At 48.7% G+C, this 26,810-nt stretch overlaps 1 protein-coding gene across 2 annotated transcripts in view; it reads right to left on the bottom strand.

Moving 5' to 3' along the window:
* The window catches only part of LRRC20 (leucine rich repeat containing 20), a 97,702-nt gene that overhangs the window by 48,876 nt on the left and 22,016 nt on the right, over positions 1-26,810 (bottom strand). For both annotated transcript variants that reach the window (XM_054436957.2, XM_054436958.2), the window contains one exon: positions 3,373-3,522. In XM_054436957.2, the coding sequence (XP_054292932.1) occupies positions 3,373-3,522 (150 nt within the window). The remainder of the gene's footprint in view (positions 1-3,372; positions 3,523-26,810) is intronic.

The raw sequence follows: 26,810 nt of genomic DNA, 5'->3' as shown, positions 1-26,810 counted from the left end.
AGCACCCAGAGGAGGGCACAGCAGGCCTGCTGAGCTCAGCCAGGCCTATTTAAGCCTCCTCTTCACACATAAAAGTGGGCTTTTCTATTTGAAAGAGAAACCACAACAAAGGCTCAGGCCCAGAGCCATCTCTCAGGGTAGGGGGAGAGCTCAACGGGGTGCTCAGCTCCCACCCTCCCTGCTGCCACCACATCCCTCAATCTGCTGCCTCTGTGAATTCAATTAGCAGGCACTTTGTGATTCAAGGCAGCATGAGGGAGTCAGGAGCCACTGGCAGCAGAGAAGGAGTTCAAACAGCAACTTCAACAGACTTCTAACCAGAAGGTGCTACGTAAATACATTTCCGCATCCCACAGATGCATGGGCTAAGTAGCATTTCTCTGGCACCTTTCCCCGTGCCCTCTGGAGAGGGCCTACTTACTCATCCCACAAGGCTCTCCCCAAATGTCAAGCAGTTTCAAAGCTCTTGCATCCATACCTAGGCCCTGCCCATGTCACTCAGGAAGAATTCATTCCTCTTCCCAGCAGTCCCTTCCAGCATTTTGTCCATACCCATATCACAGCACTGGGTGGTGAGGACAATGTGTCCTGCAACCCTGGTCTCCTCAGGGGGAGACCCTGGTGGATTGGCCTTTGTTTCTGGGCCTCCGGACCTAGGTCTGGGAGACGCAGGTGTTCAAGGGAAGGTCTAATGAAGGAAAAGCACAAGTGAACTCTCCTCTTACCCAAAGGGCCTGACTGTGCCCTTTCTGGGGGCCTAGACAGCCCCGCCCTCCATTTTCAATCATTCTATTCTCCTCGGGAAAGCAAACATCCAATCCCAATTGGCTGAGTATAGCACTAGAGGACCCTGGGACTAACACAGGTGGCCTGGAAAGGCAGCCATGGCCTGGATAGTTCCAGACCTGGAAATCCTGCTCTAGGAGCCTCTCCCTGTCCTCCAAGTCATAGGGATTTTAGCTTTTCAGGCACAAATGCAACAAACTCTGTGAGCTTCACTCAGAAACAGCTATGTAGACTAATGCCTCCTCCTTGTCCTTCTGTTTGCACGGTGGCCTTTCCAGGTCCTGCCTGTAGCTCCCGCCTGAGCCACTGTCCCTGCACTGTGTTTACCACTTCATGCACCCTCTCCCTCCTGGCCTGTCCAATGCCCACACCTCCTCTAGGAAGCTTGCCCAGCCTAAAGTCAGCCCTATGAGATAGGCTTGCTCGGGTCCCTCATGCATCATCAGCATTTCATGTATTTCTTTCTCTAAACAGGATCTTAGACCCTTTTCATATCCCTATCACGTAGATCCTGGATGATATTCCCTTTCATAGGGACACCACATTCTGTGGATCCATTTCCCAGTTGATAAGACATTTGGGTTGTTTCCACTTTCCAGCTTTCAGGCTGTTATGAATAATGCTGCCATGAACATCCATGTGTAATGTGTTTTTGCATGGATGTATGGTTTTGTTTTTTTTGGTTTTTGTTTGTTTGTTTGTTTTGTTTTTTTGAGACAGAGTCTTGCTCTGTCACCCAGGCTGGAGTGCAATGGCACGATCGCAGCTCACTGCAACCTCCACCTTCCAGGTTCAAGCGATTCTCCTGCCTCAGCCTCCCAAGTAGTTGGGATTACAGGTGTGCACCACCACACCCGGCTAATTTTTGTATTTTTAGTAGAGACAGAGTTTCGCCATGTTGGTCAGGCTGATCTCGAACTCCTGACCTCAGGGGATTCACCTGCCTCAGCCTCCCAAAGTGCTGGGATTACAAGCGTGAGCCGCTGCACCTAGCAACATGGACGTATGTTTTTACATTTCTTGGGTATATATGTAGGAGGGGAGTGACTGCGTCATATGGTAACTGTGTGCTCTGTGTTTAACCATTTGAGGAACTGCTTGACCTTTCTACACAGCGGCTTTCCAGCTGCTACTTGTATGAGGCTTGCCTTCAGTGTGACAGGACTAGGAAGAAAGTCTGTGTGAATTGCCTGTTTTCAAAGAAGTAGACTATTGTGAAGCACTCTTTAAACTGCATCTTCGCTGTTGAGTCTTTGATGATTCCAAAGGGACTTGTGGATTCTGCAAAGTCTCAAGGGCACTGCTATGAATGCCGGTCGTCACTGTACCAGCAGACACAATTCTGGCTAGTAGGCTGTGGCAACAGAGATGGTGCTGTTACAAATCCTTAAGTTCAGGGTGCAAGGGAGGGACAGGTGTGAGTTAATGCCTGTGAGGAAGGCTCCTGGAAGACAGACGGCAGGCTCTGAAGCCTGGTCTCCAGGGGAGACAGGTGTGAGGGCAAGGAGGCTGGAAGGGGGCATGGAGTTGGGGTCCATGTGAGTCTGGGATGAAGCAGGATCTGCCCCCCTAGGCTTCCTGTGCCCTCCACAATTCTCCCACTCCACTCTTTCACAAACGTACAACAGGCGCCCACGCCATAGCTCTGCCACATGGGTCACTGAGCAGCAGTGACCTCTAGTAGAAGGATGGAGAGACTGCTCTCTGGAGAAGAGGGCAGGCACGGCAGCAGTCAGGCCACACTGCTTGTCCATCCAGAGGAACCATTTCTAGAGCATCTACGAGGCCCACCTGCTGGACTCCTGCCACCTTGATGCCAAGCACCTACATCCACATGCTCTGAATATGCCCAGCAGAGAAAATGCCAACATCGGCCAGGCACGGTGGCTCATACCTGTAATCCCAGCACTTTGGGAGACTGAGGCGGGCAGATCACCGGAGGTCAGGAGTTTGAGACCAGCTTGGCCAACATGGTAAAACCCCACCTCTATTAAAAATGTTAAAATGACCCAGGTGTGGTGGCACACACCTGTAATCCCAGCTACTTGGGAGGCTGAGGCAGGAGAATCGCTTGAACCTGGGAGATGGAGGCTGCAGTGAGCCGAGATCACACCACTGCACTCCAGCCTGGGTGACACGGCAAGACTCCATCTCAAAAAAAAAAAAAGAAAAGAAAATGCCAACATCCCTGGCATCTGTCACTCCTGAACTGAGAGAGCAACACAGGAGAACAACACTAGATTGGAAGGTGAGAAGGGGGCTCATTCAAGACTACTGGGAAATAACGACTCCCAGAGCCTCAGGACCCAAACACCCTGCTGGTCTGTTCAGAACAAGAGAATCACTCCAGGAACCACACCCTTGACCCTTGTTCAATCTGCTTCACGGCCAGCTAGAGGCAGAAGTGACCTAGAGAGTTCCAAGCTGCAGGGAGAACACAGGTCCATTTTCAAAGTCTACCCATGGGAATGACTTCATGGGTGTCGCTGACCAGGGACCAGCTCTGGTGGCACTCCCCAGACAGGGTCAGAGCCTGAGGGATGAGGGCTGGCCATGCCCTCCTGGCTGGAGCTGACCAGGGCCTACCTCGGAGCTGACTGAACGTGGTCATGAACTTGCTGGTGAGGGACTTAAGCTCGTTGTTAGCCAGGGTGATGAGGTGGATCTGGCCAGAGACATTCCGCAGGACCTTGTAGATGCCAATGGGAAAGGAGACCAGCTTGCACTCGGCCAGGTCTGCAGCCAAAGAACAAAGACAAACCAGAGTTATCAGCCACAGCTGCTCGAGAACTTGTCCCAGACTCACATAGACCCCACCTCCATGCCCCCTTCCAGCCTCCTTGCCCTCCCACCTGTCTCCCCAGGACCAGGCTTCAGACCCTGCCCTCCCTCTTCCAGGAGCCCTCCTCATAGGCATTAACTCACACCTGTCCGTCCCTTGCACCCTGAACCTGAAGATTTATGTTAGCACCATCTCTGTTACCACAGCCTACTAGCCAGAATCGTGTCTGCCAGCACAAAGATGACTGGCATTCATAGCAGTGCCCTTGAGATCCTGCAGAATCCACAAGTCCCTTTAGAATCATCAAAGACTCGACAGCGCAGATGCAGTCTAAAGACTGCTTTACAATAGTCTACTTCTTTGAAAACAGGCAATTCACACAGACTTTATGGTTTGATCTTCTTCCTAGTCCTGTCACGCTGAAGGCAAGCCTTGTACAAGCAGCAGCTGGGAAGCCGCTGTGCGGAACAGTCAGGCCGTTCCTCAAATGATTAAACACAGAGCACAGAGTTACCATATGACCCAGTCACTCCACTCCTAGGTATATACCCAAGAGACAAAAACATACGTCCATGCAAAAACACATTACATGTGGATGTTCATGGCAGCATTATTCACAATGGCCCGAAAGCCAGAAAGTGGTAACAACCCAAATGTCCACCAACTGGGGACTGGATCAGCAAAATGTGGTCTCTCCATGAAAGGGAATATCATCCAGCAATAAAAAGAAATGAAGTGGCCAGGCGTGGTGGCTCACGCCTGTAATCCCAGCACTTTGGGAGGCCAAGGCGGGTGGATGGCTTGAAGCCAAGAGTTCGAGACCAGCCTGGCCAACATGGTGAAATCCTATCTCTACTAAAAACAAAAAAAAAAAGCCGGGCATGGTGGTATGCACCTGTAATCCCAGCTACTCACAAGGCTGAGGCAAGAGAATCACTTGAGCCTGGAGGTGGAAGTTACAGTGGGCCCAGATCATACCACTGCACACCAGCCTGGGCAACAGAGCAAGACTCTGTCTCCCCACCAAAAAAAAATTTTTAAAAAGAAATAAAGTACCAATGTATGTTATAGCAGCTATAGCATGGCTGAACCCTGAAAATGTGATGCCAGGCAAAAGAAGCCAGTTACAAAGGCCTGCATATTGTACAGTTTCATTATATGAAATGTCAAGAATAGGCAAATACATACAGACAGAAAGTAGATTAGCCAAGGCTGCAGGGGATGGAGGGTGGGGGATTTCTTTGTAGGGGTAATAAAAATGTTCTACAATTGGGCGGGGCGCAGTGGCTCATGCCTGTAATCCCAGCACTTTGGGAGGCTGAGGTGGCCAGATCACTTGAGGCCAGGAGTTCAAGACCAGCCTGGCCAATATAGAGAAACCCCATCTCTACTAAAACTACAAAAAAAAAAAAAAAATTAGCTGGGCATGGTGGCACATGCCTGCAATCCCAACTACTCGGGAGGCTGAGTCATGAGAATCGCTTGAACCTGGGAGGCAAAGGTTGCAGTGAGCTGAGATCACACCACTGCACTCCAACCTGGGCAACAGAGTGAGACTATCTCAAAAAAAAAAAAAAAAGTTCTAAGATTGGATTGTGGTGATAACTGCTCAACTCTGAACATAGTAAAACCACTGAATTGTACATTTTAAGTGGATGAATTGTGTGGCATGTGAATTATATATCAATAAAACTGCTATATATACATATATAATTATATATATTATTATATATATGAACAGCAGCAGACAGACACTAAAAGCATAAGGGTTCAGAAATTAGTCTGTCCAGTTCATCAAGGTGTCACACAAGTTCCCTGAGCCTCAGTTTCCTCATCCACACAATGAAGGTACCATCACGCCTAGCAGAGCTGTTGGGAAAAATTAAATGTAGTAAAATAATGACTAACAAAGCGCCTAGAAGATACTTAGCAGGAATGCTACAAATATTGTAGCAGTCCTCCCCTTCCACTTTACCTCCTTTGCCACTGGATCTAATGCCTCTTTATGCTTTCAGGCCAGCTTCCATCTCATCTCTTCCAGAAGTCTTGTGGGTCACCCCTTTTGCTGGTGTCCAGTCAGCCCCCAACCTCAAACCCCAACAGCACTCATCGACCCTGACAGCACCACCTCATTTATGTCTCAGAAAACTCTCATCTTTTCCCCAAAGAGGCCAGGCTCTCCCAGGCTTCTAAGCCTTTGAAGATTGCTCCAAAATAAACATGTGAAACTCAATATTTCTATATGCCAGCAATAAAATATGGTTTTAAAAGATTCTGTTCCTAACAGCAACAATAATACGAAATACATGGAAATAATCACAATTGAAGCCTTTCTCCCTCATCTGCCTCATAGAATTTCCAAGACCCAGCTCAAATGTCACCTCCTCCATGAAGCTTTCTCTGACTGTCCTAAGCAGTTAGTTGCTCCATGAGCTGAGCCTCATATAATGCGAATAAGACCTCTTCGCCCTGTGTTGTATTAACCCCTTTTTGTGCTATTTTCCCAGTGGACTGGGAAGACCCCCAGAGCATAGTACCAGAAGTCCAGCAGACTCATGGGCAAGGCAGGGGTTCCAGTTGACCTCACAGATGTGGTTTGGGGGGAAAAAAGGGACAGGTGGGAAAAGGGCAAAAGTCCAGATGACTGAGGGTCCACAGGGCTCCTCTGCCAGGCAGCCTATAAGGGGTGTTGTTAATGCCTCCTCTGGTCCAGGGCTGCTCTTGGTAACCCAGCCCTGTGGCTGTCCAATGTCAAACACCAGCTCTTCTATCAGCAGGTGGGGTTGGCAGGAGAGACTGCTAAATCCTGCCAGGGAGGAACAAGTTCCCAAAAGTCAGGCTTTCAGAAGAAAGAGAGCAAGGGCTGAGCTGGAAGCAAAGAGGCACTGTGGGCTCAGAGCTTGGGGCAAGCTGGGGATTCTAAAAAGAGTAATAGTTCCAAACAACAAGCCCTCTAGTGCTCTGTGACAGATATATTAAGGGCTGGAAAGAAGTTTTGTTAGAGTTGTTGTGAATTACACCAGTCCCTTTGGGTAGGAGTAGGCAGATCTCATCATACATCCCAGGAGCAACATCAAAGTAATGGAAGAAGCTTTCCCTTTAAAACAAAGAAGAAAATAAGGATGTCTTTCATCACCAGTATCCCTAAATAGCATCATGAAAGTTCTTGCCAGGCCGGGCATTGTGTCTCATGTCTGTAAGCCCAGTACATTGGGAGACCAAAGTGGAAGGATTGCTTGAGCCCAGGAGTTTGAGACTAGCCTGGGAAACATAGTGAGACCCTGTCTCTACAGAAAAAAATTTAAAACTAGCTGGGCATGGTGGTGTGTGCCTGTAGTCACAGATACTTGGGGGTTGAAGTGGGAAGAAGATCGCTTGAACCCAAGAGGTCAAGGCTGCAGTGAGCCTCTGTACTCCACTGCACTCTAGCCTGAGTGACAGTGAGACCTTGTCTGAAAAAAAGAAAAGAAAAGGAAAGAAAAGAAAAGAAAAGAAAAGTCAAGTCGGGTCTGGCCAATTAAATAGAAAGCACAGACATTGAAAACAGACAAAATGATTCTTAGGTGCATATGAAATGACTGTATAACCTCAGAAACCCAAAACAGTCATCTGACACACAAACATAAATTAAAATGGTCTCAGCAAAGCGGCTAATCAAATAAGCATGCAAAAGGCAATGATATTCCTATGCACCAGCAAGAAAATACAGTTTTTAAAGATACTATTCCTAACAACCATATAAAATATAGAGAAATAAGCATAATGAAAAATGTATCTGACCAATATAAAAAAAAAGTAGAAAAGTTCACAAAGATATTTGTTTTCGTTTTGTTTTGTTTATTGAGACAGGGTCTCGCTCTGTCACCCAGGCTGGAGTGCAGTGGCACAATCTCGGCTCACTGCAGCCTCGAACTCCTGGGCTTTAACGATCCTCCCACCTCAGCTTCCCGGGTAGCTGGGACTACAGACACATGCCATCAAACCCAGCTAATTTTTGTATTTTTTGTAGAGATGGAGTTTTGCCATGTTACTCAGGCTAGTCTTGAATTCCTGAGCTCAAGTGATCTGCCCACCTAGGCCTCCCGAAGTGCTAGGATTATAGTCACGTGCCACGGCACCCGGCCCACAAAGACATTTTTAAAAATAATTTTGTATGTGAAGATATATCATGTCCATTGATGACAAGTCAAAATACTGAAACACTGGTTTTTTAAAGAAATTAATTTATATATTGTTGAATGTAACTACTACCCAAATCCTCACAAGGTTTTTTATTTATTTTTAAGTTAACTAAATGGTTTTAAAGTTCAACTAGGGAAATTTATAAGCAGGACCCTCTTAAAAAGGTGAGGTTATAACCAATATTATAAGCCTAAAATAATTAAAACAGAGGGAAAAATGGAAAATAGATCATAGAAAGAAATTATATAGTTCAGAAAATATAGTCCAGAAATAATGTCACAATAAATGCTAAAGGAAGCTTCACAAATAAACTGGAGAAGGAAGGATTAATCAACTGATGTCAGAATAACCCCTTAACAATTTTGAGAAAGACTCAATCTAAGAATCAAAATACATCCTAGATAGAATTACACTTTAAATATTTTTAAACCAAATTTTAAAAAGTAAACATAATTGAACATTTATACAACCTCTTAAGTGAGGATGACTTCCCAAATCTAGGAGCATAACAGAATCACAAAGGAACAGATCAACAAAACTAACTGCATTAAAAAAATATAAAACACTTAGAAGCTTAAAAAGAATAAAGCAAGCAACAGGCATCTGTAAATAGGATGCGTACAGAGTCATCTTTATTACTGAAACTACTCAGTATAATTGAATAAAGAAAAAATTAAGACCACTTGAGAAGGAAAGGACGTAAGATATTTACAAAGGAAAAACCATAATTAGTGAACAAATATATAGCTCCTGATGTGTTTCCAAATTGCTTTCCAGAATATTTATGCCAATTTACATGTAACCTATCCAACAAATAATAGAATCATTAAAAAGAAAAGAAAGCCTTGCTAAGTTGATCAACGGAAATGGTATCCTGCTTTAATCTGCAATATTTTCATTAATGAGACTGATTATCTTTCATGGTTAATTAACTGTTTTTCAGCTAGGCGTGGTGGCTCACAACCGTAATCTCCAAGGTTGGAGGATCACTTGAGGCCAGTTCACAACCAACCTGGGCAACACAGCAAGACTCGTCTCTACAAAAAATAAAATACGGCCGGGTGTGGTGGCTCACACTATAATCCCATCACTTTGAGGGGCCGAGGCAGGGAGATCACTTGAGTTTGAGACCAGCCTGGCCAACATGATGAAACCCCATCTCTACTAAAAATACAAAATTTAGCCAGGTGTGGTGACGGGCGCCTGTAATCCCAGCTACTCAGGAGGCTGAGGCAGGAGAACTGCCTGAACCCGGGAGGCCAAGATTGTATCACTGCACTCCAGCCTGGGCGACAGAATGACAGAGAGACTCTGTCTCAAAAAAATAAATAAAATAAATTTGCTTGACATGGTGGTGCCTGTGTGTAGTCCCAGGTACTCGGGAGGATGAGATGGGAGGATCACTTGAGCCCAGTTCAAGGCTGCAGTAAGCTATGATTGCATCACTGCACTCAGGCTGGGCAACAGAGCAAGACCCTATCTCTAATAAAATAAAATAAATATTAATCAACCATTTGTTTACCCTGTGGAAAATCCTATTCATGTCTCACTATTTTTCTACTTGGAGCTCTGGCATTTTTTTCTCCCAAATGTTGGTAGAGCTCTTTAAATAGTATTATCAGCCCAGGTGTGTTGATTGTTTCTCTTGTTGAATCATTCATGTTACAGAGCGTAGGGTTTTTTTCTGAAGCAGGACATAAAAACCATACGCACACTGTAATTCCAACTAGGTATAAAAGGATACATGCCTGGGAAAGACAATAGAAAGAAAAATAACCAGAATGCTAACAGTGGTTATTTCAAAGGGTTTGAGCAATTTGTTACTAAAGTATAGTCTTCATGGTTGTTTACTTTCTACAAAGTAAGTAAAATACCATTCTATATTTATATAAAACCATTTGCCAAGTATCTGTATACAGTGATACTTTACTTTTAAAATAAAAAATTAATGTATCATAAAATTAGCTATTTTTCTGAGACAGGATCTCTCTCTGTTGCCCAGGCTGGAGGGCAGTGGCGCGATCTCTGCTCACTGCAACATTCACCTCCCAAACTCAAGTGATTCTCCCACCTCAGCCTCCCAAGTAGCTGGGACTACAGGTGCGTGCCACCATGCCCTGCTAATTTTTGTATTTTTAGTACAGACAGTGTTTCACCATGCTGCCCAGGCTGGTCTCAAACTCCTGGCCTCAAGCGATCCACCTACCTCATGCTCCCTAAGTGCTAAAGTTAACTTTTATTGGAAAAAATAACCTGGCAAATTCACAGATAAATTGAGGGCAGCCAGCTCTTTGTCAGTGAGGGAAATAGGGAAAAGCAGGACCCAAGAAACACAGGAACTCTGCATTGGGCTGGGGCAGAGCTGTGAATAGGAGCTTTCAGGCACCACCACTCTCCACAGTGGGGAGAGAAAGTGCTTACAAAGGAGGAAGAAGCCATAAAGCCATGCAAGTTATTTCCAAGGGTACTCAAAGCAGCCTGTCTTCCTGGAGTAGATCAGCCCGGAAATGTCCAGCCCACAGCCTCATTCCAACCACCTGGGCCATCCATACACCATCTCAACCTCACACCACCCACCCTTCCAGTCTCTGATTTAGGCAACATACAAGTGCTGGGCACGGCAACTCACATGTGTAATTCCCAGCACTTTGGGAGGCCAAGGCGGGCAAATCACTTGAGGTCAGGAGTTCGAGACCAGCCTAGCCAACATGGTGAAACCCCATCTCTACTAAAAATACAAAAATTTGCCAGATGTGGTGGCGCATCCTGTAATCCCAGCTACTTGAGGGGCTGAGGTGGGAGAATTGCTTGAGCCTGGGAGGTGGAGGTTACAGTGAGCCGATATCACACCACTGTACTCCAGCCTGGGCAACACAGCAAGACTCCGTCTCAAAAAAAAAAAAAAATCCCAAAACACAAACACACACAAAAAAAACCAGCAACATACAAGCGGCTTCATCTGGCCAACTGACATGTCGCAAGACCATACTTCCCTAACACTAGAGGATGCCGAGGGCCTGGAATGTTGCCTCTGACATCTGCTTCTTTCTTTCACTCTCCACAAATAGCTATCGAGGCCCTCCTGTGTGCCAGGTACTGATCTGCATGGTATCCTGTGACTTACCTATGACTTTTTTGTGTCCCCAGGGATTCCATCTGTTTCCTCCATTATGTGACCCCTACAGTACCCACCAGAGGCCAGGATGCATGTGAGAGAGGTGCACCACCAAGCTCCTACCCAGAACAGCCTGGCTGCCACCGACGGCAAAGACAATCCAGGAGTTCCACAGAAGGGCCCTGCTGGGAAGTGATACAAACACCTCATCCCAGCCCCATCACCAGCCACTAACACAGCATGTGGACTCTCACCCCTGCTGGGAGGAGAGGTCCATGATCTCCAGAACAGTTCTCCATGGTCCTGGGACAAGAAAATGGAGATCCAGGAGCAAATCTCATCCTTACACAGTCATGTTCCCATCTGTACACAAGGAACAATATACTGCATGCCACACACCGGGGATGGGAATAATAACAACCATCAACAACACCACTTACTATTTCACATGTGCTATGTAAATACGAACTATCCCCTCTGCACACAGGAAACTGTAATAAAGTGACTTGCCCCAGGTCATACAGCTAGAAGTGAGGACGGGGAGATTTGGATCCAGGTTAGGTGGATCAGGAAGCCAGGGGTCCCAACCACTCCACTCTACTGCCTCCTTGAGTCAAAAACATGCCTAGGTGCCTGCCTCTAGGCCAGGCCAGAGAAAGGGAGTATATGCTGAACTCCCCTACAGGAAACCGAGGTCTTGACTACAAACTCCTGTAGGTCCTTCAAGTTTGGAGCCCTCAATGCCTCTGGGGAAAGGGGCCAACAGCCTTCTGCATGAGCCAGTCACCTTCTGTTCTCCGGAAATTCCTCTGCAGGTCTAATTCGGAGGTTGGGCACCATCTATACCCATTCTACCTGTTTGCAGAAGGAAAAAGCCCCATGAGCCCCAAGTTCAATGTTGGGCCCTGAGTTTATAGGAACAGACAGCACTGCTGCCAGAGAACACAGCCAAGATGTGACTGGGGGCCAGGTCCCACTAGGGAAGGGGGACCCCACCCAGGGAAGAGAAGATCCAGGCTGTAGGCAGGAGAGAGTGGTCCTCAAGGAGCTATGGGATGTCATTGAGAAGCTCTCATTCTCTATGGGTCCTCAGCACAGACAGTATATAGTTCACCAAGGCATAAAGAAAAGGCTCCTGGGTGAGGACGTGAGGACCACATCAAGCAGCATGGTCAGGCAGAGTCCCCACAGAGAGAATTCCTAAACCAGACAGAGGCTGAACTGGTGATCTCAAAGGTCCCATTCAAGTTAATAAACACAGGGCTGGGTGCAGTGGCTCATGCCTGTAATCCCAGCACTTTGGGAGGCTGAGGCAGGTGGATCACCTGAGGTCAGGAGTTCGAGACCAGCCTGGCCAACATGGTAAAACCCTCTCTACTAAAAATACAAAAAGTAGCCGGTCGCGGTGGTGCGTGCCTGTAATCCCAGCTACTCAGGAGGCTGAGGCAGAAGAATTGCTTGAACCGAGGAGGCAGAGGTTGCAGTGAGCAGAGATCGTGCCACTGCACTCCAGGCTGGGCAACAGAGCAAGACTCTGTCTCAATAAATAAATAAATAAAATAAATAAACACAGCTAACAACACTGAGTATTTGCTATATGCCAGACACAGTTCTAGGCACTTTTTCTATATTAACTCATTTAATTCCTTTAACAACCTGAGTTACCCTCACAGCAGGAGAATGAGGCACGTGTTAATAGGTAAATCGTCCATGGTCATTGTGGTACAGTGATGGGATCAAAAAATCTGAATGCAAAGATTCAAAACCAAAGATTCAAGTAGGGTGACGAGTGGGGCAGTTTAAGCAGGACTTTCCTAATTTTAGCATTGAGAGTCTTGCATCCTGGGGAATCCCTCCTCAGTCATTGGCAGATTGGGATGTTTAGGGTCACCCTGGATTCAGGTGGATGGATGAGAGTTCTACAGACAAAAAGGAGAGAGGGAAGGGAACCCAGGAGTGAGCCACAGCATGAGCAATGGACTGTCACCCCTCTGGGACTCCCTCCTTGAGCTCTGCCTTCTTCTACAATTTCTCAGAGCCTCGCCCGTGCTGCATGAATGCTCAGAGAGGAAGGCTCCTGGCATTGGAATCATTTAGTGCTAAATGATTAGCATCATTTTGGTGGTCACAGACCCCGACAGGGGTCAGGAATGGTGTGGTAGGTAAGGGGCAATGCCAGGCTCCTCCAGCACCATGTAGACAGCAGCTAGACTTTGCCTAGCAGCCCCAGCCGCTGACACCTGGGCTGCAGCAGGGAACAGAAAGATCCTTGGGGGAGGCGGTAGCAGTACAATAAATACAAGCTGCGATAATCCTCCTAATTATAATTATTATTGCAAGAAGACCAAACTGCATGTCCCCAAACTTCTAATTAGAACAGTTTTTTGCGTTAATAAAGAAGCCTTTTATTCAAATTGCTTGGGTCCTTTATTAAAGCTTATCTCGTTAATTCTAATGAATGCTTGATGAAAGGTAACCAGTGGGCAGAACCAGGGCAGAAGGAGCAAACTCCAAGAAGAGAGAACACTCAGCTGCAATTAAGGAGCGCCTGATCGAGCTTGCAAGGTGACTTAGAAATATAGAACTTTGACCCCCTGCCAGCCCCTGCTGAGAAGTGGGCCTGGTGACAGGGCCCAAGAGTGGGAAATGGAGAGGGACTTCCCTGCCAACCAAGTCACAGGGCCCAGAGGTGAGGGTGTCAGGGACTCAGGCCAGTAGGCACATGGGCTTGTGACCTAGCCAAGAAGTAAGGCTCCCAAGGCTACTGGAGGAACTCTGTGGCCAGTGTGACCCACTCCCACTGAGAAGCTTTCTTCATGGAATCTCAGGGTTAGGAGACTGGGGGTCATTTGGCCCACGTTTGCCAAACTTCCGAGTTAGAATCAACTGAAGGCTGGGCACAGTGGCTCACGCCTGTAATCCTAGCATTTTGGGAGACTGAGGCGGGAGGATTGCTTGAACCAAGGAGTTTGAGACCAGCCTGGGCAACACAGTGAGACCCTGTCTCTAGAAAAATAAAAAATTAGCCAGTCATGGTGGTGCACACCGGTAGTCCCAGCTACTCAGGAGGCTGAGGTGGGCGGATTGCTTGAGCCTAGGAAGTCAGGGCTGCAGTGAGCCGAGATCGTCCCATGGCACTCCAGCCTAGGTGACAGAGTGAGACCCTGTCTCAAAAGGGGAAAAAAAAAAAAAGAGAGAGAATCATCTGAAGAGGCTGGTCCTTTCATCCTCCCCCAGATATTCTAGCTTTCAGTGAATCTGGGATGGTGCCATGAAATCTGTTTTTAACAATATCCTCGGTGATTCTTATCAATAGGCAAACTTGGGAAACACTGAGTAACACAGCCTCCAATCTGGGGCCTGAAATCTCTCCATGTCTCCATCTGAGGTCATAGAGTTCTCCTTGAACACTGGTGATGGGGGGGGCTCACTCCTTCCATAGAATGAGTTTAACCGTTAGAGAGTTCTTTCACGAACTGTATTAATAACTGCCACCCTTCACCACTCACCAGTCCTGCTGCCCTCTCTTCTGCATGGCAATCCTTCACATAAATGATGACAAAGGACATTATAAACATTTTCTTTTTAATTATTGTAAAATACACATAACATAAAAATTTAGCAAGCGATATGACCAAGTTTTACAGGAAAACTCCGTGATTTTCAATCAAACATTGCATAAGTAGCCAAGGAGCAATGAATAGCAGCAACTAGAGTCGTGGAAGCCATGCATCTATGGGCATGAGGAATGGGAGGGATGTCTAACACGTCCAGTGTGAGTGGTGGAGGGAAACGTAACTGATCGATCCTAATCACCGACTCTTGGTCAACTTACCAGTTTCTGCAATACAAGCTTGTGATTTATGCTTACTAGTGGAAATCAGGATTGTTATGAAGACTTAAGGCTCAGTATTTTGTAACACAATACTCATCTAGGATGTAACAGTGAAGCCGAGTAAACTACAACTGTTAAGCAAGTTCCAGCTTTTCTCAAGTTAGTTATATTATAGGATGTACTTAGTAAGCGTATTTAGGTGAAAGAAGTTGAATTACGTTAAATGTTGCCCTTTGCCATGTTACATTGAACACTGGATGCATGTGGAAAGACATGCTTTTTTTTTGGTAAAACTCAAGGTAGGAGCTGTGTCTAGAAACATTTTGGCATGTTTGTTAATTCTAGTTTCACTTAATAACCTGTAAGGCATGTACATTTAAGCTTTTTTTTTTTTTAAGTTAATGGGAAAAATTTGAAACGCAATACCAATACTTTAGAATTTTGGCCTTGGTGTTTGTATGAAATTCTGAGGCCTTGATTTAAATCTTTCATTGTAGTGTGACTTCCTTTTAGGTATATTGTGCTAAGTGAAACTTGTCAAATAAATCCTCCTTTTAAAAACTGCTAAAAAAAAAAATGTAGCATTTTATCAGTGGCAAGGGAACAGCAGGCAGAGCACAGAGGATTCTCAGGCGGTGAAAGTGACATGTGGCAGACACATGTCATTATACATTAATCTGAGCCTAACGCTGTGCAACACCAGGAGTGAACCCTAATGTGAACCATGGACTTTGGGTAACAATGATGCACCAATGTATGTTCACCAATTGTAGTAAATATGCCCCTCTGGTGGGGGATGTTGATCATGGAGAAGGCAATGCCTGTTTGTCGGCAGTGGGGAGTATATTGGAAAATCTCTATTCTTAACTCTTAATTTTGCTGTGAACCTTGTGAACCTAACACTCCCCTTTAAAAATTAAGTATTTTTTAAAATGTGCCGTCTTAACCATTTTTAAGTGTACAGTTCAGTAGCTTTAAGTATATTTATATTGTTGTGCAATCAACCAATCTCCAGGACTTTGCATCTTGCGAAATGGAAACTCTTTACTTGTTAACCCCCGATTTTCCCATCCCCCAGCTGCTGGCAACCACAGAACATTATAAACTTTTTTCCAGGCAAAAACATCCCCAGAAACTTCAATCCTCATGGTTCTGGCTGCTCCCATGAGAGGAGCAGGACCAACCTAGCTCAGACTCTGGCCCTGCCAGAACTTTCTCCTGCACAGGTGTTGAGTCTCTAATACATAACTGCAGCCACCACTGATTGACACCAGATGTGTGCCAGAAGCTGTGCTGGGGCTTCAGACCTTTTATTCCCTCCATTCCTCACAACCACCCTATAAATAGGTCACTACTATGCTTACCCCTGGTTAACATTTAAGGAAACTGAGTCATGGAGAAGTCAAACAAATTGTTCTAAGTCATATGACTTATTCAAGGTCAACCAGTTAATGAAATAATAAAAAACATTTACAAAGTGCCTGCTGCTTGCATTTCGTGATCTCAGCATTGTCATGCATTAACTCAGTTAACCCCCACAACATCCCCATGAGACAGGCACTATTTTGTATTTTTTATTTTTTTGAGACAGAGTCTCACTCTGTCACCGAGGCTGGAGTGCACTGGTGTAATCTTGGCTCACTGCAATCTCCGCCTCCTGGGTTCAAGCGAGTCTCCTGCCTCAGCCTCCTGAGTAGCTGGGACTACAGGCATGCACCACCACACCCAACTAATTTTTGTATTTTTAGTGGAGACAGGGTTTCACCATGTTGGCCAGGCTGGTCTCGAACTCCTGACCTCAGATGATCCATAAGATGGGCACTATTATCACTATTCCTGTTGTACAGAGGAGGAATCAAGACACAGAGCCAGGAGTCTTGGTTAGTAAGCCGCAGAGCTTACTTGGTTAGTAAGCTGCTGAGCTTAAGGGTTTACTCCTAACCACCATGCTACACTGCCTCCCTAGAATATGTAACCCGCATTCAGGACAGCCTGCCATGCTGAAACAGAACAGGAGATGGTGGGTTTCCAATGAGCAGATAGATCTTCCATGATTTACAGTGGGTTCCCCGGGAACACTGGTATATTGCAGTTCCCATGGAACTATATAAAAGGGGACTTAGAGTTGAAAGAGCTGGTCAAAGAGTCATCAGGGTATCAACAGCCTGGATTTGTCACTTACTGTCTGTGGGACCTTGGATCCTTATGCCCTTAGTTTTCAAATCTTGGTAAATTGCAACTGATCATCTCCAAGGCCCCTTGCAGCTGCCACTGTGGATTCTAGGACTTGGCCACAACCAGGAGCCACCTTGGGAGCTCTATAGACTTTTGATGCCTAAGTCTCTCTCCCAGAGAGTCTGATTTAATTAGTGGGGGCTGGGGCTTGGGAATGGAAGGGAGGGTGAAAGCTCCCTGGGTGACTCTAACGTGCAGCCAGGTGAACTCTGCACCATACCATCACCTCTCAAACTAAAGTGTGCCACCTGGGGACACTGCCAATGTGCAGATTCTGATGCCACATGTCTGGGTGGGGCCTAAGAGTCTGCATTTCCACCCAGCAGGTCCAAGGACCACACTAAGTAGCAAGGGCTAGTCCAGTGCAGTGGTTCTCCAAGGGCATCAGCATCACCCACAGCATCAGCATCACCCCAGAACTTGTCAGGCACCACTCCAGTCCCACAGAATCAGAAACTCTGGGGGTAGGGCCCAGGCATCTGTGTTTTAGCTGAAGCATCACCGGCCTAGAGGGGCCAGGCCTCCTCCTGCTGTAGCTGCTTCCCATATTGATGATGATAATGGGGTGGTAATGACAGTAACTGAGTGCTGGCTGCTCCTGCCTGCCTAAGGGTGTGAGGTTTACACACTCATGGAAATTTTTTGTGCCCTGGGTGCCTCCTGCTTCCCCTCTGAGCAGACTATTTCAGGACAGAGCCGCTGAGACAGAGTCTCTTCACTCTTCTTCTCTTGCTTTGTTCATGCTTCTGGTACTCGGAGGCACACGTGACCCTCGGTGTGGAGGCCGCCCTGGGCTGTAACTCAGGAGGCCAAATTCTCATCCCAGCCCCTCCACTATCAGCCAGGGGGGCTCAGAGACACTACTTCTTCATGGGCCTTGTCCCCTCATCTGTAAAATGAGGGTTTGGACTAGATGATTTGGGGTCTCAACCAGGCCAGACATCCTCTGACTCCATGATTCTACTAAACAAAGGCTCTTCAGGCAGCCCTCTGTCAAAGAGGAGCCCCCCACGACTTGAGCTGCCAGTCTCTGAAATGTCACTCAATTTCCAAAGTAGGGACACACAGGATGCAGACAGCGAGCAAAACAACTGCTCATCAAGGGATCGCGCCGTGCATCACTGGGCACAATTAGGCATCACTTTAACAAAGCTGTTTGTTGTAGTGCTTACAGAGCTGGCTAGCTCTAAAAGGCTTAAGACAAAAAGCAGCCGGACTTGCTCCCTCTTGACAAATCCCCTCCCCCATGGACAACCACTTTCAGGTCTTTGGGGGTGTTTAACTCCCGATCTCTACAGCAATGTTTCTGAGCCTGTTTCCTGTTTCATGCCCCTTATAGAGAAAAGGGCATAGGAGGAAGAGCTCACCGAGGTCCACATATGTCCAGAAAGTCCCACCGCAATAGCATACACAGCTACTGGGCCTGGGAGGGTTGTCGGGAAGAGAAGGGCAGAAAGGCACTTCGGGAAGGGGCGTCTTCTGAGACGTGGGGAAACCACTCAACTTGAATGTGCCAGTGGGTTTAGGGGGATTTTTTTCTTTCACTTCCTATTTCATGGACTTGTATATTGTGCAAGAGTTTTACAAGCACTTAATGACTTCTTACAAATATCTTCAGTTTAAAGAAAGGAATATTCCTCTCCCTCTCCCTCTCCCTCCCCCTCCCCCTCCCCCTCCCCCTCCCCCGCTCCCTCTCCCTCTCCCTCTCCCCTTTCTTCGGTCTCCCTCTCCTTCTTTTCTCGGTCTCCCTCTGTTGCCGAAGCTGGACTGTACTGCCGTGATCTCGGCTCGCTGCAACCTCCCTGCCTCGGGCTCCTGTGACTCTCCTGCCTCGGCCTGCCGAGTGCCTGGGATTGCAGGCGCGCGCCGCCACGCCTGAATGGTTTTTGTATTTTTGGTGGAGACGGGGTTTCGCCGTGTTGACCGGGCTGGTCTCCAGCTCCTGGCCTCGAGTGATCTGCCTGCCTTGGCCTCCCGAGGTGCTGGGATTGCAGACGGAGTCTCGCTAACTCAATGCTCAATGGTGCTCAGGCTGGAGTGCAGTGGTGTGATCTCGGCTCGCTGCAACCTCCACCTACCAGCCTCCTGCCTTGGCCTCTTAAAGTGCTGAGATTACAGTCTCTGCCCCGCCGCCATCCCGTCTAGGAGGTGAGAAGCATCTCTGCCTGGCCGCCCATCGTCTGGGATGTGAGGAGCCCCTCTGCCCGGCCGCCCTATCTGGGAAGTGAGGAGCGCCTCTGCCCTGCTGCCCATCATCTGGGATGTGAGGAGCGCCTCTGCCCGGCTGCCACCCCGTCTGGGAGGAAGTGAGGAGCACCTCTGCCCGGCTGCCCTGTCTGGGAGATGAGGAGCACCTCTGCCCGGCCGCCCCGTCTGGGAGGTGAGGAGCGCCTCTGCCCGGCCGCCACCCAGTATGGGAAGTGAGGAGCGCCTCTGCCCGGCCGCCACCCCATATGGGAAGTGAGGAGCGCCTCTGCCTGGCTGCCACCCCGTCTGGGAGGAAGTGAGGAGCGCCTCTGCCCGGCCACCCCGTCTGGGAGGTGAGGAGTGCCTCTGCCCGGCCGCCCCGTCTGGGAGGTGAGGAGCGCCTCTGCCTGGCCGCCACCCCGTCTGGGAGGAAGTGAGGAGCACCACTGCCCAGCTGCCCCATCTGGGAAGTGAGGAGCGCCTCTGCCCGGCTGCCACCCCCTATGGGAAGTGAGGAGCGCCTCTGCCCGGCCGCCACCCCATATGGTAAGTGAGGAGCGCCTCTGCCTGGCCGCCACCCCGTCTGGGAGGAAGTGAGGAGCGCCTCTGCCCGGCCACCCCGTCTGGGAAGTGAGGAGTGCCTCTGCCCGGCCGCCCCGTCTGGGAGGTGAGGAGCGCCTCTGCCTGGCCGCCACCCCGTCTGGGAGGAAGTGAGGAGCACCACTGCCCAGCTGCCCCATCTGGGAAGTGAGGAGCGCCTCTGCCCGGCTGCCACCCCCTATGGGAAGTGAGGAGCACCTCTGCCCGGCCACCCCGTCTGGGAGGTGAGGAGCGCCTCTGCCTGGCCACTCCGTCTGGGAAGGGAGGAGCGCCTCTGCCCGGCCACCCCGTCTGGGAGGTGAGGAGCGCCTCTGCCCAGCCACCACCCTGTCTGGGAGGAAGTGAGGAGCACCTCTGCCCGGCTGCCCCATCTGGGAAGTGAGGAGCGCCTCTGCCTGGCCGCCACCCCGTCTGGGAGGAAGTGAGGAGCACCTCTGCCCGGCTGCCCCATCTGGGAAGTGAGGAGCGCCTCTGCCCGGCCGCCACCCCGTATGGGAAGTGAGGAGCGCCTCTGCCTGGCCACTCCGTCTGGGAGGTGAGGAGCGCCTCTGCCCGGCCGCCCCGTCTGGGAGGTGAGGAGTGCCTCTGCCCGGCCGTCACCCCATCTGGGAGGAAGTGAGGAGCACCTCTGCCCGGCTGCCCCGTCTGGGAGATGAGGAGCATCTCTGCCCGGCCGCCCCGTCTGGGAGGTGAGGAGCGCCTCTGCCTGGCCGCCACCCCGTCTGGGAGGAAGTGAGGAGCGCCTCTGCCCGGCTGCCCCATCTGGGAAGTGAGGAGCGCCTCTGCCCAGCCGCCACCCCGTATGGGAAGTGAGGAGCGCCTCTGCCTGGCCACCCCGTCTGGGAGGTGAGGAGTGCCTCTGCCCGGCCGCCCCGTCTGGGAGGTGAGGAGTGCCTCTGCCCGGCCGTCACCCCGTCTGGGAGGAAGTGAGGAGCACCTCTGCCCGGCTGCCCCGTCTGGGAGATGCGGAGCACTTCTGCCCGGCCGCCCCGTCTGGGAGGTGAGGAGTGCCTCTGCCTGGCCGCCACCCCGTCTGGGAGGAAGTGAGGAGCGCCTCTGCCCGGCTGCCCCATCTGGGAAGTGAGGAGCGCCTCTGCCCGGCCGCCACCCCATATGGGAAGTGAGGAGTGCCTCTGCCTGGCCACTCCGTCTGGGAAGGGAGGAGCGCCTCTGCCCGGCCGCCCCGTCTGGGAAGTGAGAAGCGCCTCTGCCCGGCCGCCCTGTCTGGGAGGTGAGGAGCGCCTCTGCCCGGCCGCCCCGTCTGGGAGATGTACCCAACAGCTCCGAAGAGACAGCAACCATCGGGAGCGGGCCATGAGGACGATGGCGGTTTTGTTGAAAAGAAGGGGCGAAGTGTGGGGAAAGGAAGGAGAGATCAGATTGTTCCTGTGTCTGTGTAGAAAGAGGTGGGCATAGGAGACTCCATTTTGTTCTGACTAGGAGAAATTCTTCTGCCTTGGGATGCTGTTGATCTATGGCCTTTCCCCCAGCCCCGTGCTCTCTGAAACATGTGCTGTGTCAACTCAGGGTTAAATGGATTAAGGGTGGTGCGAGATGTGCTTTGTTAAACAGATGCTTGAAGGCAGCATGCTCTTTAAGAGTCATCACCACTCCCTAATCTCAAGTACCCAGGGACACAAACACTGCAGAAGGCCGCAGGGACCTCTGCCTAGGAAAACCAGAGACCTTTGTTCATGTGTTTACCTCCTGACCTTCTCTCCACTATTATCCTACGACCCTGCCATATCCCCCTCTCCGAGAAACGCCCAACAATGATCAATAAATACTTCATAAATTAAAAAAAAAATAAAAAATAAATAAAATAAAATAAAAAAAATAAAATACAACACACCAAAACTTTTGCAATACAGTAACAGAGATATTTATTACCTTCTTTCTGCTTGTCTTAGCTTATTCTGCTGCTTCTTTTTCTACTTTCTTGAGGTAGGATTTAGACTATTGATGTAAAACCTTATCTTTCCTAATGTAAGTATTTAGTGCTATACACTTCTCTCAGTACTGCTTTAGCTGCCTCCCAAACATTTTGATATGCTGTAGTTTCAATCTCATTCAATTCTATGTAAATTAAAAATATTTTCCTTTAAAAAAAAAAAAAAAAAAGAAAGGAATATTCCCAACATGCGGTGACCCCTGGGGTATGTTTTTCCTCAAACGCCCAAAAACCTGGATCAGTGGAGATGGGTGTTGATGGGGACATGGGGAACAGAGCTAAAGTCCTGCCAGGGCAAAGCTCACGGGAGCTGCTGGGGAGACCAGCCGCATGCTCAGAGGGCTGTGTGGACACCCCTCTGACAAACGCCGCACACACGAATTCTGCATCTTAGAGGTGCCTTCTCACGTCCTGCTGCAGAGGCCCCAGCCTCTCTAGGAAATAATGTGCTACAGAGAGTTGGCCTCAGAGAAGAAAGCTGAGCATGTGGCCCTCCAGCCAGTGGCTGTCATACTCAAACAGTCAGAATAACTTCTAACCACACAAGAGACCTAGAAAGCAACATCTTCTCAGAATCCAAATTGAGTCCTTTCTTGGGCCAACTCTTTCTTGCTGTGGGACCTCAGGCAAGTTACTTAACTCCAATCTCAGTTTCCTCTTCAGTAAAGTGAGGACAAGAGCTCTTTCAATAACCTGTATGCAATCTGGGCATGGTGGCTCACACCCATAACCCAAGCACTCTGGGAGTGCACTCTGGGAGGCCAAGGCGGGAGGATCACTTGAGTTCAAGAGTTCAAGACCATCCTGGGCAACACGGTAAAACCCTGGTTCTATGAAAAATACAAAAAGTAGCTGGGTGTGGTAGTGCATGCCTGTAGTCCCAGCTAGCTACTTGGGAGGCTGAGGTGGGAGGATCACTTGAGCTTGGGAGGCAGAGGTTGCAGTAAGCCAAGATCATGCCACTGCACCCCAGCCTGGGTAACAGAGCCAGACCTTTTGAGACTTTGTTTCAAAAAAGTAAAAATAAATAAATAAAGTTTTAAGACCTGTATGTAGTGCTGGGCAGAGTAGCTCACACCTGTAATCCCAGCACTTTGGGAGGCCGAGGTGGGCAGATCACAAGGTTAGGAGTTCCAGACCAGCCTGGCCAATATGGTGAAACCCCATCTCTACTAAAAATACAAAAATTAGCAGGGTGTGGTGGCAGGTGCCTGTAGTCCCAGCTACTCAGGAGGCTGAGGCAGAAGAATTGCTTGAACCCGGGAGGCAGAGGTTGCAGTGAGCCAAGATCGTGCCACTGCACTCCAGCCTGGGCGACAGAGTGAGACTCCATCTCAAAACAAAACAAAACAAAACAAAAAACAAAGCAAAACAAAACAAAACAAAAACCTGTATATAAATGTTCACAGCAGCATTTTCACAATAGTCTAAAAGTGGAGACAATCCAAATGTCCATCAGCTGATGAATAGATAAAGGACATGTCGTATATCCAGTCAATGGAATATTATTCAGCCATAAAAAGGAATGAAATCCTGACATGGGCTACAACACGAATGAACCTTGAAAACATTTTGCTATGTGAAGGAAGCCAGTCACAAAAGGACAAATGTTGCATGATTCCATTTACATAAAATGTCCAGAAGAGGCAATCTATAGAGACAGAAAGTAGACTGGTAATGGCCTGGGGCTGGGCGGAGACCGGGAAATGAGAAAGGACTCCGCATGGTACGGGGTTTCTTTTCTGAGTGATGAAAACGGCTTAGAATTAGACAGCAGTGATGGTGATACAATCTCGTGAATATACAAATAAATACTGCATTGTATATTTTAAAATGTAAATGTTACAGTATTTGAATATACCTCAAAAAGAAATGAGGACAACAGGATCCAACGAACAGGTGGTTCTGAGCATGAAATAAAATATCTGCAAGGCTCTTAGCACAGCGCCTGGCAGGTAGTTTGTGCTCAGTAAGTAAGAGATGCTGCTATGAGGATGCAAAAAATACTATTTTTATCTGAGAATCTGACAAAGATGTGCTTCAGCTCTGTCATCCCTGGAGGAGAGAAATGACCCCTGGATTGCATTTATTCTCACAACCCCTGGACAAGGAGACAACTGCATGTCCTATCATGGGCTTTGGGACTTTCCAAAAAAAAAAATCTTCCTGGCAAGCCAGTAAGGAGAAAAGAAGCCCATATTCAATTAAAATCAAAAGTAAACCCCACACAGAATACAATCAAATGACACACAGTCAACAATTTGAGACATTAAATTATTTTGATTTAACTGATGACTCATCACAAACATATACATACAAAAGGGAATAGAAACAGCAGCCAGGATGACACTAACAGTGTGGCCACCAATGGCTCTAAAGGGACCACAGCTGGTCCAAGTGGAGGAGGCCATGTGGCCAAGCCAGACCTTGGAGAGGCTTGGGCAGGCCCTGAGGTCTTCCTGCAAGGAAAGCATCAATCAGTCCCTTTTTGCAGATAAGGAAACAAAAGCCCAGAGAAGTTAAGAACTTGCTCAAAGCCACACACTAAGTAGGCAAAGGGTGGAGCTTGACTTCTTCTTGAGAACATCGCCTACAGAGAAAGTCCAGAAACCTGGATCTGCTGCTGCCTTTAACTCAGTGTCCTTGGGCAAGTCACTTGTGGGGCCTCAACCTCCCTATCTGTGAAACGCAGAAATGAACACAGCCTATGTCTCTCCAAATGTGGGATGCACAAAACTACTCTCAAGGTTATCTTCAGGTGTGATGAGATGCCAAACAATCCAATCCACCTGGAGCAGGGCAGAGGGCGAGGGGGCCGCAGATGGAAGCTGCGAGAGCTGCAACAGCTGAACTGACACAGCACCCTGGGGATAGAGGGCTGCAGTTACCGACTGACCAGATTTCTACAGCACCTTTCTCCTCCTTGGACAATCTTTCAGGGCTTGATATAGCAAGGAATCCACCCCTGTAAGCAATGGCTTCTCAGAGCAGTTGTTTGTCCTCCTGAGCTCACAGATGCATGACTGATGGGACCCAGGAAACAGCAACAAACGTTGCCAACCAGTGCCTTGTGCACCACGTCTGCCCCAGACAAACACCACTGCCCGGCATGGCTGGCCTCAACCACCTGCCACTCCTCAAGCTCGCCCACCATGCCGACTGGCTACCACGGTCTAGAATGCCCCTCCTTCCCCTCTCTGCCCACCAGCCTAGCCCCACCTCCCCAGAAAGGGCACCCACCTCAAACCTTAGGACACTTGTCTTAGCGTATGACCTGGACTGTTTTCTCCTTGCTGGTAGAGATCTGCAGCCTGCCTCCAGGACCCACAAGAGGTGAGCTTATGCAGGGGCACCGGCAGCCTCTGCAGACCACCCCTCGCACCCAGTACAGTGCTGGGCAAATGCTCTGAACATAGTCACACCCCTCACCACCGGGAAGCTTGGTCTCAGCATCCCACTTTGTAAAATGGGGGTACAAATTCACTTTTAGGGAATGAAGAAAAGAATGAGCTAATATTTATCTAGGTGTTGAGTTCACAGCAAGAACCACACTGTCTGCAGCAAAGTAATTATTCTACTATGGTTTTACTGTAGCCTGAAAGAAACTAGCTCTGTAATCCTGGAATCTGCCTTGACAAAGGTGGTGGCTGTATCTACACAGAAGAATCCCTCTCCCTGCCCTCCAAACCCCAGCCCCACCCTTCCATTCGAACACCTGAACACCACTTTCCATTACATCACTCTCTCATTCAAGAATTTCCATGCCAGGCCAGGCACAGTCGCTCATGCCTGCAATCCCAGCACTTTGGGAGGCAGAGATGGGAGGATCACTTTAGCCCAGGAGTTCAAGGCCAGCCTGGACAACATAGTGAGACTCTGTCTCTATAAAAAATAAAGTTAACTGGGTGTGGTGGCATGCACCTGTGGGCCCAGCTACTTGGGAGGCTCACTTGAGCTCAGGAGTTTGAGGCTGCAGTGAGCCAAGATCACGCCACCACACCTCAGCCTGGGTAACAGAGCGAGACCCTGTCTCAAAATAATACTCTCCATGCTAGTTTGGAGGTGCTGACCCCACTGTCCACAGCCAAGCATCCACACAGAAGGATCCAGCTCCCACCTCCCACCTCCCTTTCTAGATATCCCTCTTGAACCTCTTCATCAAAGCTCTTGCCCTCTGGCCAAGCCAGGCTGCTTATTATTCCCTGCAACTCCCTTTATTTTTCCACCTCTACATTTTTGCTGGTGCTGTTCCCATTAAGTAGAATGTTCTCCCTTATCTTCAAAAGTTCTCATCAACACTGTATTTCAAGGACTTGTTTAAATGCCTCCTCTCCACTAAGCCTTTGTTCATGTCCTCAACTAATGTAATTGCTCCTGCCCTTGAACCCCCGTTGTTCCACTGCATTTTTTTTCTTTTTTGAGATGGAGTCTCCCTCTGTCGCCCAGGCTGGAGTGCAGTGGCGTGATCTCGGCTCACTGCAACCTCCGCCTCCCAGGTTCAAGCAATTCCCTGCCTCAGCCTCCCGAGTAGCTGGGATTACAGGTGCCCGCCACCACACCCAGCTAATTTTTGTATTTTTAGTAGAGATGGGGTTTCACCATCTTGGCCAGGCTGGTCTTGAATTCCTGACCTCATGATCCACCCGCCTCAGCCTCCCAAAGTGCTGGGATTACAGGCGTGAGCCACTGTGCCCATACACATTTCTTTTATTTTTATTTTTACTAGAGATGGGGTCTTGCTATCTTGCCCATGCAGGTCTCAAATACCTGGCTTCAAGTGACCCCAGTCTGCCTCCCAAAGCATTGGGATTACAGATGTGAGTCACCACTGGTTCCTCATTGCTTTCCTCCTCCTCCTCTTCCTCCTCCTCCTCCCCATCCCCCTCCTCCTCCCCCTCCCCCTCCTCTTCTTCCTCCTTCTCTTGCTCTTCACTTCTTTTCTTTTGAGACAGGGTCTCACTCTATAGCCAAGGCTGGAGTGCAGTGGCATGATCATAGCTTACTGCAACCTAGACCTCTCAGGCTCAAGTGATCCTCCTGCTTCAGTTTCCTGAGTAGCTGGGACTACAGGCTCACACCACCCTGCCCGGTTAATTTTTCTTTTAGTTTTTTTGTAGAGACGGTGGTCTCACCATAT

This window comes from Pongo pygmaeus, chromosome 8 (genome assembly GCF_028885625.2).
Source record: "Pongo pygmaeus isolate AG05252 chromosome 8, NHGRI_mPonPyg2-v2.0_pri, whole genome shotgun sequence".
NCBI lineage: Eukaryota > Metazoa > Chordata > Mammalia > Primates > Hominidae > Pongo > Pongo pygmaeus.
Note: the sequence above shows the minus strand (reverse complement) of the source record. Positions and strands in the feature narration are given on the sequence as shown.